We start from the raw sequence: 23,550 nt of genomic DNA, 5'->3' as shown, positions 1-23,550 counted from the left end.
CCATTCTTCCAATGGACTGAGACCAGGAAGCCTCAGCTTGATGATCCTACAGAGGGTGAGGGAGAATGGAGGAGGGGTGAGATGGAGAGATCATGAAGGGAGGGAGACTGCAAATTAATATTTGGTCTTGGTCCCCCTGGTTCCTGGCACACAGCTCCTGAAACCCTTGGACTCTGAGGAGCGATGAGTGTCTTTTGTACGGTAATGGGATGACTGGTGGTTGGGAGCCCCTAGATAGCTTCAGATGCGGGCTGGTCACCAAAAAGACAGAGGCATCATTAGAGAGTTGGGACTTTCAGCCCCATCCTCTGTCCTCTGGGAAGGGGAGGGGGACTGGAGATTGAGTTAATCACCAATGATTTAATCAATCATGTCTACATAATGAAATCTCCATAAAAACCCCTCTCTGATGGGGTTTGGGGAGCCTCCAAGTTGGGGAGCACATCGAGATGCTGGTGCACCCAGAGGGAGCAAGGAAGCTCCGTGTGTTTCCCTTCAAGAAGTTCACATTTTGCCTTGCTTGGTTCTCCCTGGAACGAATTGTCAATTAACACTTTCTCCTTTTCTTATAGAGTAAATGGGGAACAAACCCCATTATATATCTGCTGAATTTTTTTTTTAAACTTTGGGTTTATTTATTTAATTAATTAATTAATTTATGGCTGTGTTGGGTCTTCGTTTCTGTGCGAGGGCTTTCTCTAGTTGTGGCAAGTGGGGACCACTCTTCATCGCGGTGCGGGGGCCTCTCACTATCGTGGCCTCTCTTGTTGCGGAGCACAGGCTCCAGACGCGCAGGCTCAGTAATTGTGGCTCATGGGCCTAGTTGCTCTGCGGCATGTGGGATCTTCCCAGACCAGGGCTCGAACCCGTGTCCCCTGCATTGGCAAGCAGATTCTCAACCACTGCACCACCAGGGAAGCCCTATCTGCTGAATTTTGTCCTTAAAATTTTTTAAAATGTAATACATTTTAACATTTTCTGTATTTTAAATGTTATAAAATTTCTGTTTTCTGGTTAAGGACTGTTACTTTCTTGGTCTATTTTTCTTGTATTTACTTCTAAGACCTGGGTTAATTGGAGAAGGCATTTCTCCCAACAATGCAAAAAAAAAAAAGTTATATATGTAATAAATATCAATTTTTTAATATATAATTTTTAATATGGATACAATGTATAATATTATATATAATTTTTGGATATATATATATCACTTGCTAGCGCTCCAGTAGAGAATTCACCCAGCTGTTTAGTTCTCCGCCTTCCTCACGTTTGTGCCGAGCACAGTGACAAATGTCTTTGTATCAGGGGTTGGGTGCTTCCTCACTAGGCTCCTTGTAGACTGGGTGGGCAGAACTATGAATGTTAAGCCCATACACATTATGTAGAATGAGGTTCAGTATATTTTGCGGAGCCAACGAATATTTTCAATTAATTCTTCCTTGATATAATCTTTGAAATAAAATGTGTTTGTCTGTTTTCCCTGTAGGACTCGACTACCAATCCTGCCCTACATCAGAAGATTGTGAAAACAATCCTGTGGATTCTTACTGGAAAAGTGCATCCATCCAGGTAATCCTGGGATGGCTGGCTGGGCGGCTGAGCAGGTGTGGGATCTGTGAACAGGGGACGGGAGGGTTCAGAGGCTGGGCCATTGGGTCATTACTAAACTTCTCTGAGTCTCAGTTTTTACCTTTGCGACATTCTGATTCACGCTCTCTGTTCCATAAAGGGGTGAGGATTTAAGAAGCTAAAATGCTTAATGCAATGCCTGGTACAGAGAAAAAATACTGAATGTTAGCTCCCGAAGAAGGTATTAAACAGTCATTATTACTCTGGGGTTGTGGTTGTTGTTAGTAGTTCAAATCAATGTGATTTTGATTGAGGTGTGAAGTGGGGTAACCCCTGCTTTATAGGAGACCTGGGACCCCTAAGATCTAGAAGTGGGCGTCAGAGATGTGCACAAGGTTGATATTAACTGAAGAGGAGGCAATAGGAGACCAGGGATAAACTGGAGACGAAGAAATGGTCCCCTAAATGTGGGTCTGTTTCTCGGAGGATATTGTCACCAGAGTTGATGATAGCTATCGGTAGCTATAACATGCCAGTGACGACGGCTTACATTTTCTGTCACCAGCGTTAGACCAAAGATTCCAAATAAAGAGGGTGCAGTCCTTAGCTCAACTACTGAGCAAAGCAGTCAACTATGAACTGTTAGCTGTACTGACTAGGAGGCTGGTGGATGTCAGGTCCTTCTACCCACTGCCACCAAGGTCCTTTCAGGGCTATCTGTGTCTCTTCTGGTCCTACTTCCTGCTCTGGATCACCAGGTGTCCACTGGGTCCACTGTTAATCAGGGTGAGAGAGACTTTGGTCAAATCCTCCACCACAGCTGCAGTTTGGATCTGAGCAGAGGACCCGCTCCAGACAGAAGCATTCTTATTCCTGTGCTCTCCTGCCAGCTCCGGTCGGAGCGCTCCATCCATGCCCACTCCCCACAGGTTCTGCTGGGGTGCAGGCTCCAGGCAGCTGGCAGTGAGCTGCCCGAGCCCCTCAGCGAGGAGTGGGAGGCGGTGGATGTATCATCACTTGAACATGGGATCATAACGACAACTTGGGGGTGATGTCAACATTATATGTTTAAAAAAAAACAAACCCATATTCTCCCCAGCAGATCTGCCCAACTTCAAAGTGTGCTCCAAGCCACCATCTTATACTTCCTTCAACTCTAGAATGGGAATCTAATAATCTAATAACCATGCCCACATTTTATGAGCCCTTAGAATACGCTGGATAGTCTGAACATGAGAGATACTATAGTGGTGAGGAGAGGGTCTGAACTATAGCAAAGAAGTATTCAATAAATGTTAAGCATTATTTTAAGTGATTTGATGTTTACAGTCCTATGGGGTAGGGACTCTTATTACCCTTGTTTTACAGATAGGAAAAATGAGGCAGAGAGAGGCCAAGAAACTTGATCAGACTTATTACCCAGCTACTAAGGGCAGCAGCCAGAAACCAAATTTTCAACCATGACTTCATAGAGCCTCACTGTATCTGCATGCATTTTTTTAATGAAAAAATTTTTTATCATCAATGTAATAACTGCTCAGGATAGAGAATGACAAATTATAGAAAGTATAAATAAGAAAACTAATCATCCATATTCATGCTACCTAAGGGCAAATAGTGGTCATCAGACCTTGACATTTGAAGATTTAACTGAGACTGTTAGCCTCCTTGGATGCAATCTGAGACAGGCGTGGCATGGAGTACATTATTGCTTTGTTGCGGCTGGCATTCGGCGTGGCTCTGCTGGGCACGTGTCACAGAGCTGCGTGATACCCCCTGCCGTCCCCCCCACCCGGCTTCACACTAGAATAAACGTTTTATCAGGGAAATTATATGCTCCAGTAGTGTTCTCAACTGGAGACTTGGGAACTTCTCTGGACCTGTCTGTCCCTTGGGAATTTCAGGGGTTGACTCATAGTCCCAGACTTATCCTTCCCTGTTGTTGACTGTTTTAGACTGGTTACAGACCATGCTACAATATACATCTTTGCACACATCTCTGTGCACCAGGTGATCCTTTGTGCTGTTTACCAAGTATTTCTGGCTCATCTTCTGAGCATGTGGTTTGCACTCATTCTGTCTCTTGAAGTTACTTATGTGTGACTTACACTGGCCAATAGGATGTGAATAGGAATGACTGTGTGACATCTGGGTGGAAGCTTTTAAGAACTGGTCTGTGATTTGCCACTTTCTTCTCCCTTTCCTGATAACCAGTGACTCTGCAGTTGTGGAGACTTCATCAGCTTGGGTCCCAGAGCAAGGACATATGGAGCAAAACCCAAACCCCAAATCCAAACACTTGTGATAAACATGTAGTGTGTGCATGAAATAAATCTTTCTTGTTTAAAGCCACTGTGATTTTGAGGTTGTTTGTAATGGCAGCATAAGTTAGTGTACACCAGCTGATACAATGCTGGAATCTGATACTAGTTTGCATTATTTTATAATGGTAGATTCCCAGGCATGGAATTACTGCGTTTTTGACATTTCAAAGCAATTTGCTTTCCAAGATAAGCCAGTTTGCATCCCTCTGGCTCTATGAAATACCAAATTTATCACATTCTTGCCAGTATTGAAAATTGTCAATTTAAAAAACAATTGACCATTTCATAGCTTAAAAATGACATCTTAGCTTACTCAAAATGCTTGCTTCTTTTTGCAGTATGCAAAGGATAGTTCTGGGGTGATCTATGTCATGCTGAATGGTTCAGAGCCAACAGGAGCCTATCCTGTAAAAGGGTAAGAATGCAGCACCAACATGTAAGACAAAGATGCCAAAATGTGTTTTTAGTTGTTTTTTTTTAAATTAAAAAAAATTTTTTTTAATGATATTCTTGTCTGCTTACATTCTTTTTATTTATGTATGTATGGCTGTGTTGGGTCTTCGTTTCTGTGCAAGGGCTTTCTCTAGTTGTGGCAAGCGGGGGCCACTCTTCATCGCGGAGCGCGGGCCTCTCACTATCGCGGCCTCTCGTTGCCGAGCACAGGCTCCAGACGCTCAGTAATTGTGGCTCACGGGCCGAGTTGCTCCGTGGCATGTGGGATCTTCCCAGACCAGGGCTCGAACCCGTGTCCCCTGCATTGGCAGGCAGATTCTCAACCACTGCGCCACCGGGGAAGCCCTTTTTAGTTGTTTTTAATGGAGGCTTAAGAGAATCATCCACATCCCCAGTCTAATGCTTGCTTCTGTAAGATCAGGTAGAGAAAAACAATTGAATGACCTGGAGATCAGAACCATGTCCATACATTTATACCACTAACAGCTGATGAATGCCTGAATGAAATAAGTAACCTAAAAATTAAAGCTAAAAAGTACCACCCCCCAAAGCTTTAAAACAAATGTGTAAGTCTACTAACATTGATATGGGAACAGTATCATATTGCTTTAGGACTTTAAGAAATGTCTTTCCTGTTTCTCAGGTTTTTTGCAGATTTTGAAATTCCTCACTTACAGAAGGATAAAATCACACGCCTTGAGATCTGGGTTATGCATGAAATCGGCGGATCCAATGTGTAAGTTATGGTGCTGCTGGTAACAATCTTTGTGCAAACATGCTTTTCTTGGATGTGATATGATCCAGTCTGATTTACATTTACATTTCTGGGGAATCAACAGTCTTCTCTGTTTCTAATGTGGTGGACAGAGAAAGGCAAAGGCTTGACTTTCTGGAAATGCCATGAGTCAGTCCTGAGCCCAGAGAGAAAATCTCCTTTATCCAGATATTCCTCTCAGCCTTTCTGAGTAGGTCATTTGTGTAGGTCAAAGCCAGTTTTTCTCCCTGGTCATTTAAAGCTCAAAAGCTTCACTGGGAGTTCACAGAATGGACTCACGGACCATGTAATGAAGACGTTCTTCTCAGAGAACAACCAGTTTCGCAGCTGGGTCTCAGGTAACTGGCTAAGGAAACTTTTATGATCCATATTTTTCTGGGAAGCCACTAACTCAAGTGGTTATATCAGCTCAGATATCAATGCAAACTTGAACTCATCCTTCTCATCAACAAAGGGCCCTGCTGGCAAAACTAAAGATAAAAAACGTAAACCCAGTTGGCTCAGAGACAAGCCAGTAAGGCCAAGCCTGGTAAAAGCTGTGCAGCCGTGATGGTGCTTCAGAAGCAGCTGGGGCCCTGTCCTTCAGAGCATTGAAGCTACATTGGGGAAAGCATTGAAGGCACGTGTTACTGAAAGAATGTTCTGGAAGAATCTTAGCAAATTCCCCATTTCAGGCCGCCAGGACCCCCTAAGACTCACCATATAATGAGTGATATTTTTTTTCTGTCTCTTGGGCAGTAGATTAAATTTGCAAATGACTTATTACATAGTCATACCAGAATCTGCTTTTCTCTTCCCAGAAGACAAATTATACTTATTGTTGCATGAAAAACAATGTGTATTGTTTTTCTTGTTTCTGTGAGAAGTTGCTTTTTGTCTAGATATTATGCTTGCTTGTTGTTTTAATGTATCTATCAGAGAAAGATCGTCCTTTGAATCTTTTTTTTTTTAAACATCTTTATTGGAGTATAATTGCTTTACATTGTTGTGTTAGTTTCTGCTGTATAACAAAGTGAATCAGCTATATGTATACATATATCCCCATATCCCCTCCCTCTTGCGTCTCCCTCCCACCCTCCCTATTCCACCCCCTTAGGTGGTCACAAAGCACCGAGCTGATCTCCCTGTGCTATGCGGCTGCTTCCCACTAGCTATCTATTTTACATTTGGTAGTGTATATATGTCAATACCACTCTCTCACTTCTTCCCAGCTTATCCTTCCCCCTCTCTGTGTCCTCAAGGCCATTCTCTATGTCTACGTCTTTATTCCTGTGCTGCCCCTAGGTTCTTCAGAACCATTTTTTTTTAGATTCCATATATACGTGTTTGCATACGGTACTTGTTTTTCTCTTTCTGACTTACTTCACTATGTATGACAGACTCTAGGTCCATCCACCTCACTACAAATAACTCAGTTTCGTTTCTCTTTATGGCTGAGTAATATTCCATTGTATATATGTGCCACATCTTCTTTATCCATTCATCTGTCAATGGACACTTAGGTTACTTCCATGTCCTGGCTATTATAAATAGTGCTGCAATGAACATTGTGGTACATGACTCTTTTCTGAATTATGGTTTTCTCAGGGTATATGCCCAGTAGTGGGATTGCTGGGTCATGTGGTAGTTCTTTTTTTAGCTTTTTAAGGAACCTCCATACTGTTCTCCATAGTGGCTGTATCAATTTACATTCCCACCAACAGTGCAAGAGGGTTCCCTTTTCTCCACACCCACTTCAGCATTTATTGTTTGTAGATTTTTTGATGACGGCCATTCTGACCTCGTTGTAGTTTTGATTTGCATTTCTCTGTTGATTAGTGATGTTGAACATACTTTCATGTGTTTGTTGGCAATCTGTATATCTTCTTTGGAGAAATGTCTATTTAGGTCTTCTGCCCATTTTTGGATTGGGTTTTTTGTTTTTTTTGATATTGAGCTGCATGAGCTGCTTGTATATTTTGGAGATCAATCCTTTGTAGTTGCTTCGTTTGCAAATATTTTCTCCCATTCTGAGGGTTGTCTTTTTGTCTTGCTTATGGTTTCCTTTGCTGTGCAAAAGCTTTTAAGTTTCATTAGGTCACATTTGTTTATTTTTGTTTTCTTTGAATCTGTTTTTAATGAGATAAGGAAATTGCAATTCATTGTCATCTCAGCCCATTATTTCTGTGTCAGGAGAGATGATAAAGGGGTCAGAACACCTGGTTGTCCACATCTGTGCCACAGGATGGAGGTGCAGGTCATGAGCTAAGAAAATAAGGGTCCCAAACTGCTCAGATTTTAGGGGAAAAAAATCGTAGAGAGTGAAAAATCACATGGCTGATAGCTAATTGTGTTTAGCACTGCTTTGATTGCTTTTATTTAAAAAAAAAAAAAAAAAGGTAAAATAACCCATTGACTGAGCTCTGTGTCTAGGTGTCCTGAAACCTCCATGTCATTGCTTAACAAAAAATTCTAAGTAGTGAACTTGGCCCAGAGAAGGACATAGTCCCAGATTTTGGCAAGGTTTTAAAACACGATGTCACTCAACACCTTACCCTCTTCATTCCCGTAATGCCTAGAATTCCACTTCTGTGAAAACTTCCTCCAGTGGCTCATTTCCTCCCTGTACACTCCCTCTCTGTTAATTTTATAGTGGGGAAGCTGTTCACCTTCCCACTCCAGGTAAAGTGAGGCCGGATCCTGTCTGCAACGTGAATAACATACCTACTCATCACAGCTGACAGTGTTGTACCCACCTCTGTTTGCCTTTATCAATCCCTACGTAACTATGACCATCGGGAGGGCACGAATCCCTGTTGATGAGAATGTGGGGAGATAGACATCTTATACTCTGTTGGGGTGGTCAACATGGGGTTCAGTGTGGCAGTGCCATCAAGAGCCTTAAAATGCATTCAAAACCTCGGTGACAGAAAACCTACTTTCAGGAATGTATGCTAAGGAAACAAATAATTAAGCCTGTGTATGAAAATGAAACTTCAACAAGGTTTTTTTGTAGTGTCAGTGACATTGAAATATAGGAATGAAACTTGGTCTTTAACAAGAGGCGACTGCTTTTATGAATTGTGTTCTGATTATGTAAGGTAGCCCAGGCAGGAATTAAAAATAATGGCAGAGAGGTATATATGTATATACACAGACATGGGCAAACGCATATTACAAAATGCGTTGGGCAGCACAATCACATTGTAATATTTTAAAAGTCTTGTGGGAATAAATATATTGCAAAAGTCTAGGATGATGTACACCAAAATGTTAGCAGCAGTTATCTCCAGTGATGTGAGATTTGGGTTTTTTTCCCTTTTGTTTATTTGCGTTTTCTAATATTTTTTGACATGTATGTTTTTGTTTCCATTTGTGGCTTAACTTAATACACTCTGGGTTGAACAGGCTGGCCCTCAGCTTTGGTCAGGCTCGGTGCACAAGCACGGCGCTGCGTTGGTGGGTGGGGCTATGATGAGCCCTGTGGCGCACCGCGCATGCGCCGGCAGAAGCCCTGCGAAGGCGTGTGACTTGCAAAACTTCGGGCAGTTTTGAAGGTTCAGAGCCCCCCCGTCCTGGGCACTCGCGGCTTGACTGCTGGCAGCCCTTTTGGGTCCAGAGAGTTTGCCACGTATTTCTCCAGAGAGGAGAACATCTAGGGAGCACACGGTCAAAATATTTTTTAATTAACATAGAAACAGCTCCCCCCATCCTCTTCTTCTTTTATTTTGATAGTTTTTATGTTCTTGTGTTTCAGAGAATCCTGTGGAGAAGGCAGTGTGAAAATCCTGGAAGAGAGACTGCAGAAAATGGGTTTCCAGTATAGCTGTATCAACGACTACAAGTAGGTGGCGTAGTATAGTCAGTGTATATCCTCAAAGGAGGAGCAGAGTGTTGCCGAAAAGGTTTTTCAGAGATCAGCTCCAAAGGCCACGGAACTGTGCCGTCTGGGTTGTCACTGGGTGTGGGGACTGGGAGTGCCTTCTGGCCAGGGTTCCACCTGGCCCCCGCCCACTTCTGTCCAGAGTCCTTTTCAATGACGCTGAAAGGACAGACAGCAGCCATTTATCATTTGTGTATGTCTAGTTTTCTCTTCACTCGCTTACGGCATGTGCGTCACCTGAGAACAGGGACTGTGGTCCCTGCATCTCTGGATGCCACACTGCCCATGACATGTGCCAAGGTGGAATTTGAGATACTTACAGAGAGATGCATGGTGACTGTGGACCAACAGGAAAATCATCATAGCTACCATTTATTGAGCACGCTATGGGACAGGCACTTTATATACGTACAATCAGAGATCATTTCAGGGCGTTCCTGATACTTGGAAATGTAGGTAAATTTGGCTCAAACCCTGCAACGGTTGAAAGCCCTCCCTTGGACTGGGAATTACTCACCTTGCTGCTTCCTTCTTCTCTCTGTGTCGGCACCTGAGTCTGCAGGCCTGTTTGTCTCCTTAGGGGCTGGAGTCCAACACTGCAAGGACAGTGGCTTTCCCGAACGTTTGTGGGTATGGCAGGGTGCACGTTACATCTGCAGTCTTTGCCAGTGCCCGTGACCGTCCAGGTGGCCCTGCTGCCCTCTGCTGTCTCAAAAGTTCCATGGACCTGGTAACCGTCCCACCTGAGCAAAGCCCCTGGAAGTGTGGGTCTCCCCCTACTCTGGACTCCCCAGGAGAACAAGCCCCTCAAAGCTGTTCTTTTGCCACAGCTTGGAGCTGTACCATTTTACTCATCTATTATTGCTAACGCTCTCAGGAATCTCTCAAGTTAGGTGTTGTTATCACCCTCTTTTGAAAACAAAGTGAAGCACATACTCTTTTTTGGAAATATAATCTGTGTACAGAAACCATAAGTATACAGGTGGATGAATTTTCTCAAGTTCAACATACACATGTACCCAGCATGTAGATCAAGAAACAGAGCACAACCAGCACCCCTAGTCTCCCCTTGGCTTCCCTTTCAGGCTCCCTGCCTGCCCACAATAGTAACCACTCTCTAGACTTGTAAGAGCATAGGTTAGTTTTGTCTGTTTTTTTTTTTAATTTTATTTTTATTTATTTTTGACTGTGTTGGGTCTTCGTTGCTATGCGTGGGCTTCCTCTAGTTGAGGCAAGCGGGAGCTATTCTTTGTTGCGGTGCACAGGCTTCTCATTGAGGTGGCTTCTCTTGTTGTGGAGCATGGGCTCTAGGCATGTGGGCTTCAGTAGTTGTGGCACGCGGGCTCAGTAGTTGTGGCTCGTGGGCTCTAGAGCGCAGGCTCAGTAGTTGTGGCGCACGGGCTTAGTTGCTCCGCGGCATGTGGGATCTTCCCGGACCAGGCCTTGAACCCGTGTCCCCTGCATTGGCAGGTGGATTCTTAACCACTGTGCCACCAGGGAAGCCCTAGTTTTGTCTGTTTTTAAGGTTTATATAAATATTCCCTTTTCATGGATGGGTAAATTAAGTGTCAAGAGAGGTTGAGCAAGTTCCCAAAGGTCACCACTCATGACAGAGCTAAATTTTGAACCCAGCATTGTGTAGCCCTGAAGATTCCTCTTTTCTTTCTACTATAGAATTCTAATTCTTAACGAAGGCATCAGATTTTAGTAAATTAAATAAAAGGTAATTCTTATTCTAAAACAGCTCAATGATAGAGAAAACCATGGCTAAAAACTCCACAGTTATGACCCCTTTGCTTCGGTCCAGGACTTCCCCCGAGGAGGCTAGGCTGTCTTTTTATAAGTCATCAGGTCAAGTGTGGGAGCCCAGCCAGGGTCTCCTTCCTGACTCACGGCTGTGAGCCTCAGGGTCTCAGCCTGCTTTTACTGGCTCGAGTTTCCCCCACCAAAGCTGGTTTCAGGGCTCCTCCCTTGCCTGGCTCAGCCTCCCAGCTCCCATTTTTGTACTGCTCGTGGGCTCTCTCTGTGTTAAGGTAGGGTTTTTATTGCTCCTGGGAGCCCAGAGGCGATAACAACAGGCTTAACATGGGAGAGCAAACAAGGTTAACAAATCAAACTCAAGCCAGATGCCTCTCAAAATTCAGGTGACATTGACCTCTGTCCTGTGGCAGTCGAAAGTTCTCCCCAGGATTCCTACAAATTTTGGCGAGGTCTTTCTTCAAAGCCTCTCTTGTCTCTTGATTGTTTTCTGCTTAGCGCTGTATTGATCCAGACTCGGTGAAACTCAATGCATCTTTTTGGGGGAGCGTAACACAGCAATAACAAACTACTCTTGTAAAAAATATCTGAATAGTGTAGACTGAGAAGTAGGGGGTCCTACGGAGGGGTCACATAGCATGCCATAGGCCAAACGTGTTTCCTGTTCTTCCAGAGTCCCCTCTGGTCCCCCTACCCAGAGATCCTCCCTTGGCCTTCCTCCCCCTGTTACCTGGCTCCTGTCTTCACTGCTGCTTTCCCTTCCCTCCTGGCTGCCTAGACCCCACATCTTCTACCTCTACTGTACAGAGCAATTTAACTTTCTTTGCTGAAGCCTGGGCACCAGCCATCACCCGTGTGCTTCAAGTCCAACCTGCCCAAAGTTCTTATCAAGAGGTTTTTCCAAGCAAAATCGTACATCCTTACAGAAGTGGTTCTATGCTCGGGCTCTGGAGTGGAGGTTCAAGTTCAGCTCCACAGCTTGCTACTGTGAGAACTTGGGCAAGTTCCTCTGGACAGCTTTCTCAGCTGTAGATTGGAGATGATAATAGTACCTGCTCTGTTTGGCTGTTGTGAGGATTAAATGACATAATCTATGTAAAATATGTAATCAGATTTCTTGGTACATAGTAAGTGCTCAATAAATGCTGGCTAATATTTTTAAAAAGAAACTATGTTCTTCGAGGTCAAAGACTTTGTATCTCCAGTACCTTGCAGACCCCCCCATAAATGTTTGATGAATGAAAGTCATTTAAATAATCCCTTCAATATTACTTCTTTTCATTTTATAGACCAGTGAAGCTCTTGCAGTGTGTGCAGCACAGCACTCATCCCGACTGTGCCTTAAATTCGTAAGTGAATGTCTTAACCCAACTTCCTTGCTTCCCCAAAATAATCAGTCCGTACTATTTATAGAACGCTGGTGGATTGCAGTATCATTTTACACCCACCCCCTAAAACGTCTGGCTGCAGAGTAAGACTGGTACTTCTGCACTGCACTTCTCTCCATCCCTGAGCTGCTGGGTTGGTGCAGGTTTGCTGAACATCTGTGCAGCTGAGCTGAATGAACCCCTGCCATGTACACAGAGCAGAGGCTGCCCTGATGCCTCAGCTTCAGCACAAAGGCTGGGAATGGGGTGGCAGGAGGACCTATTAAAACTTATTTCTGTTGCCCTTAGAGCTGACAGTTATTTTACCAGCAAAATGGGTTTATTTGGGAATAGCAGAGGAATTACAGTTTGGGACAAGCAGGCTATAGCAAAAGCCATAGGCAAGTCCAATAAATGAAGGAGATGAACTTTATTTTATAGAAAAAAAGGAGGAAGTTGGGAAGGGGTGTTTTGAATGAAGGTCCGTCAGAGAAAAGTGAGAATTCAAGGTGATGACAGTTTCTTATTGGCTGAGTTGCTGGGGTAGTCGATTTCTTACAGAAGATGCAGTGTACATCTCTTCTGCTGTGGCCTGTTGATGATTGATGATTGTTCCTGTGGATGATTCTGTTGGGGTCTGTAATCAACAGTTCTTCCTGTAATTGATGTGAGTGGCACTGCGTGAGAGCTCCCCCTTCTGACCTCCTGACTCCATTTAAGTGGTGAGGTTTACATTTCTCAATCCTAATGTATATATTGTTTTAAATTAATTAATTTATTTGTTTTTATTTTTGGCCGTATTGGGTCTTTATTGCTGCGCGCGGGCTTTCTCTGGTTGCGGCGAGCGGGGGGCTACTCTTCGTTGCAGTGGGCGGGCTTCTCATTGTCGTGGCTTCTCTTGTTGCAGAGCACGGGCTCTAGAGCGCAGGCTCAGTAGTTGTGGCTCATGGGCTTAGTTGCTTCGCAGCATGTGGGATCTTCCCGGGCCAGGGATCGAACCCGTGTCCCCTGCATTGGCAGGCGGATTCTTAACCACTGTGCCACCAGGGAAGCCCTATACTATTAGTATAAATGATACTATACATAGGGTTCTGCAACGTGCTTTTTTCGCATAATAGTGTCTTGGTGTTGTTTTCCTATCTGTGGTGTTCTGTGTGCGCACATCATGATTTATTTAACCCATTGCCCATAGGTGGACATTTAGATTGTTTCCAGTATTTAGCTATCATCAACAGTGAATAAGATGAAGCCTTTTCCCTCTACTTCCATTTCCTGAAAGTAATTTCTTTCAACATTTTGGTCCATCTCCTCCCATACATCCCAGTACACACACATACACATATGTTACCAGGCAGAGATGTAAGTTTGTTCATCTATTTGTTTCTGGTTTGGTCTTATTTTCATTTATTTACTTGCCTTTGTTTTCGTACAAAAAGCAGTCATGCTGGACAGACTGTTCTGCTGTGGCCCTTTTTCACTTAACGATATAAGGCCGTCGTCCTTTTCTGTCTGTGCATACTTTCTGATTCTGTCTTTTAGTGGCTGCGGAGTACTCTGTAGGATGGCCACTCGTCATTTATTTAACCATTTTTCAGTCATAGGCTGACTTAGTTGTAGGTTGTGGTTGTAGTTGTTTATTATTATAAACAATGCTGAAATATAATCCTTGATTCCATACCTTGAGCTCTTGTTCAAGTGTCTGTGTAGGAAAGATTACCAGAAAGGGAGTTGCTGGGTCAAAGGATGTATTTGTAGTTTGAATTTTGATATGTTTCAACAAAGCTGCCCCAGTGTGCGCTCCCACCAACAGTATGTGGCAGGTGCCCCTTTCTCCCCTTCTTCACTAACCCTGGGTATTATCTGTACTTGTACCTGTATCTATACCTAATTTTAGTCAGTCTTATGGATAAAACATGATGCTTTATTGTTGTTTTGATTTGTGTTGGCAGGAAGATTTCTGATGCCAACGCCTGAGTTCTCTTCCCTTCCTTTCCTATCTGCTAAAATTTTATGTACCTTTGAGGACCCAACTCCAAATGTCCCTTTGTCTGTAAGGCTTTCCTGATTCTGCAGGTGGATGTAAGAACTCCCTTCTCTGTGCTCCACTGACTTTGTACACAACCCAACTACAGCGCTTCCCTCTTTCCAGTCATGTTGTAATTCATTCCTCACCATCTGTCTCCAACACTCGACTTAGAGATTGCATGAACTCCCTCTTTGTGTGTCTCATCACAATTGCAGAGTAGGTGCTCCATAAATGTCTGTAGGATCCATTTTTCCATCTAGAAGGAGAAGAGAACTAACCTGGGCTGGATATCAACTGTATGCCAGACGCTGTGCTGTGTGCATTGCATAGAACATTCTGTTCGTCCTTCTAACTGGTCCATTAGGTAGACACAGAGAGGGCAGAGAGAGAGAGAGACAGACAGACAGACAGACAGGCAGAGAGACTGCTCATCATGCCCATATAGCTCCTCTTCCCATCTTCATTTAGTAATAGAACCCTTGAATGTTAGTTGGCCTCATGGTTGCCAAGAATAACAATTGTACTTCCCAGCCTCTCTTTCCTCTGTGGCCGAGTGATGTGGGTGACCTGAAAGGAAAGAACATTCATTCCCTCCCCCTTTGTTGGCTGGTGTATGGACCCAGAAGGCGTGGTGATGAGCCACCTTCGCTGGGCATGGCAGAGCACGCCATAGAGGGAGGCTGGGTGCCCCCTACCATGGAAACACAGTATCAGCCTGCACAGTTACGGAGAGAGAGATAAACATCTGTCTTGTCTAAGCCCCTGGGATTTGGGGTCATTTCAACAGCAACCAAACCTATATCTGAACCGATATGGATAGGTTCTGTTACCCTCATTTCAGGGGTGTAGAAACTCTGGCTTAGAGAAGATAATGAAGGATTTGCCCAAGAAAAGACTACCCAGCCAGTGAGTGGGTCTGAAGTGAGTCTATGAGGTTTCCAGAATTCACCCTGGTGACTGTTAGGCTCTTTTGACTAGAAATTGGGATAAGAGATCCACCAACACCAGCATGTGTCCCAGGGTTGGCTGGCGAGGTTGAGTCCTCTCCCACTCTCTGCTGTTCACTGTCTGTGAATTAGGCACGTGTGTTTTTGAGTCCTCTCACAGGAAGTAAAGAACAGTCTGTGTACCTGGGTCTTCACTTCCCTCACCTGAGAATGAAATCCACTCCCCTGTCCCTTCTGCTCAAAAACCTTCAACGTTCCCTGCTACCGAGTCTAGACTTCTGGCCTGGCCTTCCTGGTTTGTATCCTCCTTCTAGACACACCACCCCCTGCTCCCCACCAGAAACGTTCACTGCAGGCTTGGATCCACTTCCCTGAAGACACCCTGTGCTTCCCTGCCCACAGTCCTGTGGACACTGACCCTTTTGGCCATGGTGAGAGCAATGCATTTGGAGTCAGATGACCTGAATTTGACATCTACAAAACTGAAATAATGGAAACTGCCACATGGGTTTGTTGTGAAGATGGCGCCCAACCTCCCTTCTAGACAGGATCCTAGAAAGACTCCCCAGAGCCTGGACCAGGCGCAGGCTTCAGGTTCCTACAGTTCAAGTAAGGAGCACATGGGTCGAAACTCATAATCGCAAAGCATCGCACACCAGATCCAGGTAGCTCAGCAGAAATGGGATGTGTTGAAGGATATTGGGTCACTCAGAGTCTTCCTGGGAGAGCCAGAGAAGCAGGGCTGGAGGCTATGCCAAAGTCCCACCCAGAACTGCCCTAGGGGAGATCCCCCTGCGGCCTGTTGGGCACAGACACCGCAGAGAGTTCCTTTGATGCTCGTGTCTGGATGCTCCTTCTAGAATCTCTGCCACAGCTGCCTCGGAGAGCTGGTGCCAGGGCACCCCCGGCTAGAATGAACCCTCGGTGGCATCTGCTGTTTTAGTTTACTATGCCCACAGCTATACCCAGATGTGGGTACATCTGGTTGGCAGAGTTTTGGTCACGTGTTTGTGCTCTAACTCCCGGGAGGTTGGGAAATTGAATCTCTGCTTTAAATCCAGTCTCACGGCTTTAAATCTCATCTGTATGCTGGTGACTCCAAAATGAGTATTTCTAGTCCAGGCCCTGTACTGAGCACCACACTTGTATATTCAGCAGTTTACTCTGATGTCTAATAGATATTTCAAATGCAACACATCCCAAACTGGACTCCTGAATTTACCCATGGTGGTAGGCTGAGTCATGGCATCCAAAGATATGCATGCAGTTCCTAATTCCTGGAATGAGTGGATTTTACTTTATATTACACAAGGGGCTTTGCAGATATGAGGAAGGTAACGATCTTGAGGTGGGGAGATTATTCTGGACTATCCTGGTGGGCCCTGCATGTAACGTAAGTGTCCTTATAAGAGCGAGGCAGAGGGAGATTTGGTTCAAGAGGAGGGGAAGGCAGTGTGGTTATGGAAGCAGAGATTAGAATGATATACTTTGAAGGTAGATAAAGGTCAAGGACACAGATTCTCCCCTCAGGAGATTTTCCAAAAGGAACCAGCCCCAATGACACCTTGACTAACCCGGGAAACTGGTTTCAGACTCTTGACCTCCAGAACTGTAAGAGAATAAGTAAAGCTGTGGTGTTTTGAGCCACTGAGTTTATTACAGCAGCAACGGGAAACTAATACACCCCTCAGTTGGTCTACCCATACATCCCTGTCTCAATTGATGGTAACACCCACCTTTCCAAAAATCTCCAAACGCCTGTTCCTAAAATCTTAGTGCCATTCTTGATGCCTTCCCTTCTTTCACCCTTCAGCAAAAAATCCTGTTGATTCAACTTACAAAATTAATGGAAAATCCCGTCATCTACTGTGACCAGCCTAGTCTGAGCCACTGGGCCTCTTTGAAACCCAGCTACTAAGAAGTTAGCCTTTTATTTTTATTGTTTATTAGGGAAATTTCAAACATGCACATAGTATAAGGAATAGTCCTTTAAAAATTCAGTCATGTCACTCATCTGCTAACAGCCCTGCAGTCAGTCCCACATCACTCAGAGTAAGAGCCAAACAGCCTTCCCAGGACCCCCAGCCCCACTTCTCTCCGGCTTTTTTCTTCCTCCCCTTCCCTCACTGGGCCTCAGCCGCAGTGACCTCCTGGGACTTGACAGCACATTCCCACCACAGGGCCTTGGTCACTGTTTTCTCTGCCCGGAAGTCCTTCCCCATGTGGCCAACTCACTCACTTACTGTGTTTGCTCACATCTCAGCTCCCTGAGGCAACCTTGACCTCCATGTTTAAAGCTGCAGCCTGCACCATCAACTCTGGCTCTGCAAACCCCCTCGTGTTGCTCTGCTTTTCTTTTCTATAGTATTTGTTTATCATCTTCTGACTTATTTGTTTGTTAAGTTTGTTTTTTATTACCTGTTTCCCACCTGTCAGCTCCAGGAGGACAGGGGCTTTTCCTTGTTCTGTTCACTGATGAATGTGACTCAAGAACCTAGGAGGGAGCCTGCAGCCTGGTAGGCACTGAGGAATGAATGAATGAGTGAACAAATGATTGATTTTTCTACCCTGGGGAGGCATAGATTTGAGACAAAGGATGTTGAAAGGGGCTGGGCAATTGAAGGGCATGACACGGGTCCTGTGAGAGTTTGTCCTATAAGAAGTGACCAGGGGCAGCATGTGTAGAAGTTCCAGATTTTGATTTTAAGAAACAGAATCCAGCTGTGGCTCATGTAGGTGGAAAAAAGGCGAATAAAGTTGTTGGGAGGATTTAATAGAATAGACTCTCCAGTGAGCAGGGGGCCTCATAAGGTCTGGAGAGGTAAGTGTCCTTATTGTCACCGTGTAACTTAGGTCTTTCTGGTTTTACTCTGTCTCCTTAAACAGACTGTAAACTTTACGCAGATACAGATCATGTAAAATTCCTTCCTGTAAAACCTGTTGCCCCCTACGCTGCCGTTCCCAAAATAGGCAAGTGGCGCCACCCTGGCACCGGTGCCTGCTTTTCCCTCCCCTGCTGCACGCTCTGTACGGTGAATGAGGGCAGCTCTCCCCACCAGTCTTCAGGTCTTTCTGAGCACTTTGCACATGTCAGCCTGTCAACGTGGTCTTTGGAGTCATCATCTCATTGCATTCCAACCACATTCTTGGAAGGTGGGCAGTTTGATCGCCATTAGTGATGCTGAGGTTCAGAGAGGTTAAGTGACCCCTTAAAGTCACTCAGGACTGGCTGGAGGCAGAAGTGGAAGCCAGGTCTGTCTGTGTGTAAAGTCCTTGCTCTTCCCACTGAACCACAGTGCCTCCAGATGTTTCTGGGGTTCACACCACAGCAGAGAAGTAAGAGGTTTATAGTTCCTGACCTGTTCTTCTTTCCTTCTTTGGGCATTCTTTCAGTGACTGTTGAACAGATTTATTTATGACAGTTCTTTCCCAAGTCCATTGAATGTCAAGAACAAAACCCTCTTTCACGCTTTGCCGGGGTTTTCTCCACTTTCATTACTTTGGAAGGAATTTTACTAATCTCCTTTAAAAATGATTTAGCAAAGAATACTGGTAAGATAATTTACAGAAGAGGAACCACCAGTGGCAAATATGAAACATTATTTTATTGATCTAATAATAATGAACTACACATTCAATAAGGGGCAATTTCCACCTCAACTTCTTTGACATACCGCAACAAAAAATAGCAGAAAAATATTTTAAAGATGTTATTCAATGCTTGATGGCATTGTAAGTTGCTAAAATGCTTTGGGAGAACAACTTGATAATATGTATCAAGAATTATAGGTGTCGTGCCGCGGGGGTGGAGGTTGGGGTCAGGGTCGAGGAAAAAAAAAAAGTAAAAAAAAAAAAAAAAAGAATTATAAAAATATTCATAATCTTTGACCTAAGTCAGACTTTAGGTGCCCTATTCTAAAGACATGATTCAAAATATAGATTCAATCTACATGCTCACAGATGTTCACAAACAATTCTTTTTAATGCAATCAGAAGTGCAAACATTGGGAGCTGAAGCTAAATATTCAAGGGTAAGGAATGGTTACATCAAAGGGTTATACTTACTACATGGAATAGAATGTAGCCATTCAAAACAATGGTAGGTGGTTTATGTCAGTTATATCTCCATAAAGCTGGGGGTGAAGGTGAAACAACCGTAATCATGATAATCATGCAGCAATACGGACAAATTCTCACAAAGTGAAAAACATGTAGAAAACAACTTTGTACGCTTATAGGTTATAATATTGGCCCAAAATTCAGAAGATGGATAATCTACAGGATTGGTGAGGATATGAGAAAACAGACGTACTCATGTTACTGACATAGGGTTCGCTGTGTCAGTCAGGGTTAAGGGAAAACATCAGATTTCCCATCTTGGCCTGAATTCTCTCTCCAAAATGTGTTCCCCCACTCTGCCCTGGCCCTAGGCCACGGAAGTGGGATGGCAAATTTCACTTGCTTAGGAATAGTGGGGTAAAAGACTTTGAATCTGCAAAAGTTTAGAATCCAACTCACATTATTTTTTGGTAAGTTTAGGAACAATCTTTTTTTTTTATATTTAATTTATTTACATCATTTTAATTTATTTACAACATTTTAGAGAGTTTAGCATTGAAGAATAGCTCTTGGAATAGCCCTGTGATTCCAATATAAGTGTAACTATTAAATAACTGATTTAAAAAAAAAAACAAAACTGATTTTAGACTTAGGATTTTTAGTTGAAAGTGATAAGAGAATTTTACTAAGTTTTCAATCAGTACTGGAATGTTTAAGAGAATTAAGATTAAATTTTATACATTTATTAGATTTATTAGAATTAAGTATTCGAGAAGGTTTTGCTCACTTAAAGTCATTTAAAATATTTTATAAAGAAAATGTAATGTTTTAAAATGTAAGTTTAAAATAATTTAACCTAAAATAACTTGAGTTTAAAATATTCAGGAAATTGGAATAATTGTGAAGCCCCCTTAAAAGTTATTATCAGAGTTCACTAGGCTTTTAAACTAGAAGAATACTATTCATAAATTAACTAGAAAAGTGTATGGGAAAGCCAAGCTTTTGAATTTATAAATTTAATGGTTAGAATTAATTTTTAAAACCAAAGTAACTGCAAATAATGTGCTTTTTCTCTACATAAACACCACCCTCAAGCACAGCCTCACAGTGACATGAAAAGCTTAAGCTAAAATGTGACAAGTGGACCCAGGCATCTAAAGTGAAAAAAAACAAAACTATATTCTGTTTGTGTATGATAATAGGCGTAAATGTTAGAAATAGATCTAAGATAAACTCCCAATGGCTAGGGAAGGGAGTGAGAACTGGAAAAAGATGAAGGGAGACTCATTATTACTGTGTTTAGTTCTGTATTATTTTATTTTCTTAAAAAGTAAAAGTAAATTTGTCTTTGTCTTAATTGGTTAATTATTTAACAGCAAAAACACTAATCAATTTTGAATGAACTGTCTGGAACATTAACTGAATTAGAAGTGCAATTATAGAAAATGTCCAGCAGGCGGAGCCCTAGTACAAATTTGTGGGCTGCTCGAGATTCCTTTAGCAAAAAAGGGGCAAACAGCACTCATAGGGAGTAAGCAACTTTCAAGGACCCCAGCCACTAGTCAGGATCCAGGGGATAAAAACCTCAGATTGTTTCATAATTTTAAAAGTTTGTTTTTAAATTGGTTTCAAAGAATTCAGTAATTTCTGTTTTTAAAAATCTGGTGGTCAGACCCTATTTGCTATGACCAGAGTCCCTATTTTGGCCAGATCCTCTCTCAGTGTCTGTATGTCATGACTGGTTTTTCCTCACCAGTTGAACTGTGATGATGTAATGTCCATCAATAGGGAACCTGGCGAACTTTATGGTACATCCGTACAATCAGAATTCACCCATGAGGAAGAATGAATAAACTCCATATGTACCGATATGGAAGTATATCCAAGATGTGCTGTTGGGTGAAAAAACAAGTTGTAGATTCCATCTGTGCTTAGATAAAAGGATATGTGAGTCTGTGTGTGTGTGTGTGTGTGGGAGTGTGTGTGCGCACACGTGTGTGTGTGTGTAGGGAGTGTGTATCGCATTTCTGGAAGGACAAATCAAAACTATCAAGGATGATTCTCTATGGAAAGTGGGAATAGGGAAGCTAAGGAGCTTTTACTTTTCACTTTGTAACTTTCTGTACTATTTATTTATATTTATTTATATTTATTTATTTATTTTTGGCCGCATTGGGTCTTCACTGCTGCGCGTGAGCTTTTCTCTAGCTGTGGCAAGCCGGGGCTACTCTTTGTTGCAGTGCGTGGGCTTCTCACTGCAGTGGCTTCTCTTGTTGCAGAGCATGGGCTCTAGGCGCGTGGGCTTCAGTAGTTGTGGCACGCGGGCTCAGTAGTTGTGGCTCGCGGGCTCTAGAGCGCAGGCTCAGTAGTTGTGGTGCATGGGCTTAGTTGCTCCGCAGCATGTGGGACCTTCCAGGACTGGGGATCAAACCGGTGTCAACTGCAATCTGCAGGAAGATTCTTAACCACTGCGCTGCCAGGGAAGTCCCATGTACTATTTAAATTTTCCGCAGTGTGCATATATGTTTTTGAAGGTAGGTGTCATCCACCAATACTGACATTTTTTCTATTTCCTTTTTAATTTGCAGGGCAGCAACATCTACTCAAAGAGAAGCCCTGTCCCTTTATGCAGAACAAAGTGCCAGCTTTGTCTTTCCTCTCTTAGTGGCTTTGGCTTCAGTGGCTCAGATGTAACTAGGAACTCAGCTGTGTTGCCCTAAGCAGCCTGCAGTCCTGAAACCTGCCCTTGCCCAGTCATCCTTCTTGTTCTGTGTACACCAGGTGACTCCATTGTCTAAAGAAGCTTCCTGCTGGGAAAACAATGTCCTGAAATGGGTTTTGAATGATATACACGGTCAGGATTTCAGAAATTAAGCTAGTTCTATTTAACTGGTTAAAACTACTGCATTAACAATTTGATTGACATATATACACTACTATGTATAAAATAGATAACTAATGAGAACCTATTGTACAGCACAGGGAAAAAAACTACTGCGTTAGAATTAAAGCTAGTTATTATTTTCTTATTTTCATAATGATACAACATATTGAGACAGACTGTTTGTTATATAAGCAAACATTTTAAGAAAATTTTGATAGAACTGTATATATATATATTTTTATATTTTCTTGTACAACCAGCAGGGCACACTGCATGTTTGTTGATAGCTTCAAATATATGTATACTATATAAGTGTATTCATACATGTTTGGTAGGCAAAGAGCTATGTATAATGATGTCCATTTAAGGGTTATTTATAATGAGGGGGAACTAAACATTCTACTAATAGGGAACTCTTTGCATATGTTTTGGTATATCTGTAGGATGGAATATCATTCAAATAGGAAAAGTTATGTTTACTAGCCCAAACGTCCTTCATCTGGTGAATGGATAAACTAACCTTGGTGTATCTATACAGTGGAATACTACCCAGCAATAAAAAGTAACTAGCTATGGATAAATGCAGCAGTGTGAGACTCAGTGAGACTCAGTTGCAGCATGCCAAGTGAAAGAAGCCAGACCAAAAGGCTGCATACGGTATAATTCTGTTTACAGGACATTCTGGAAAATGTGAAACTGTAGGAATGGAGAACTTTTTGGTGTCAGGGTTAAGACTAGGGGGAGGGGCTAACTGAAAAGGAGCAGCCTGAGGGGATTTGAGGGGAGTGACAAGTCTGTTCTGGATCAATGGCTATGGTGGTGGCGACAGGAATCTATATTTGCCAGCACTCAGAACTGTATGCCATAAAGTCATTTCACTGTTTGTAAATTAAAAATTTTCAAAAAACATTTCGTGACGTAGAAGAATGCCAACGATCAGTGTAAGACATAGGACATAAAACTGTTTATATGATCTAATTGTCTAAAGTATAATACAAATGTAACATTATGGATGTATGTTTGTATTATACGCATATTGTAAATGAATGAAAGGAAAAGAAATAAGCCCGAAAGCACAGCAGTGATCTCTGGAGAATGTTCTTATTAGTGATCCTTATTCTTGACTTTTGACTTTTTGTGTTTTCCAAATTTTCTCTAACGAGCATGCATTACTTTTCTAATCAGAAAAAGAGAAATAAGCACATACATCATCTATGTGTGGTAATTTGACACAACACAAAACATTTCCAGACGAGGAAAAGAAAACCAAAACTCCTTACAGACACTTCCTGTTCTTACTCCTTTTTTCACCTCAAGTGAGCGTGGGAGGTTTAGACGTGAGAACTCGCAGATTCTGGTGCCCCAGCGGCCAGCAACTGGGAGTGAGAGCTCTCACTTTCTGTCGTTTCCTGTAAATCTCTGGAGAGAAAAAGAATTGCCCATTGCGGGCAGAGCCATTCCTCAAACCTGCTGCCCTGACTGCAGAGCTCTGTCTTCCTCCTGACAGAGCCTCTACTGCATTTTAT

At 43.0% G+C, this 23,550-nt stretch overlaps 1 protein-coding gene across 1 annotated transcript in view; it reads left to right on the top strand.

The window, feature by feature from the left end:
- BST1 (bone marrow stromal cell antigen 1) overlaps positions 1-22,994 on the top strand; it is a 29,170-nt gene extending 6,176 nt beyond the window's left edge. The window contains exons 5-10 of the mRNA XM_007167351.2: positions 1,487-1,569; positions 4,232-4,308; positions 4,990-5,082; positions 8,858-8,944; positions 12,031-12,090; positions 21,729-22,994. Of these exons, the coding sequence (XP_007167413.2) occupies positions 1,487-1,569; positions 4,232-4,308; positions 4,990-5,082; positions 8,858-8,944; positions 12,031-12,090; positions 21,729-21,834 (506 nt within the window). The 3' untranslated portion in view covers positions 21,835-22,994. The remainder of the gene's footprint in view (positions 1-1,486; positions 1,570-4,231; positions 4,309-4,989; positions 5,083-8,857; positions 8,945-12,030; positions 12,091-21,728) is intronic.
- Positions 22,995-23,550: the final 556 nt, after the last annotated feature.

The sequence above is a fragment of the Balaenoptera acutorostrata genome, chromosome 5 (genome assembly GCF_949987535.1).
Source record: "Balaenoptera acutorostrata chromosome 5, mBalAcu1.1, whole genome shotgun sequence".
In the NCBI taxonomy this organism is placed as follows: Eukaryota; Metazoa; Chordata; class Mammalia; order Artiodactyla; family Balaenopteridae; genus Balaenoptera; species Balaenoptera acutorostrata.
The sequence above is the reverse complement of the archived record's forward strand: the minus strand, read 5'-3'. Positions and strand labels throughout refer to the sequence as shown.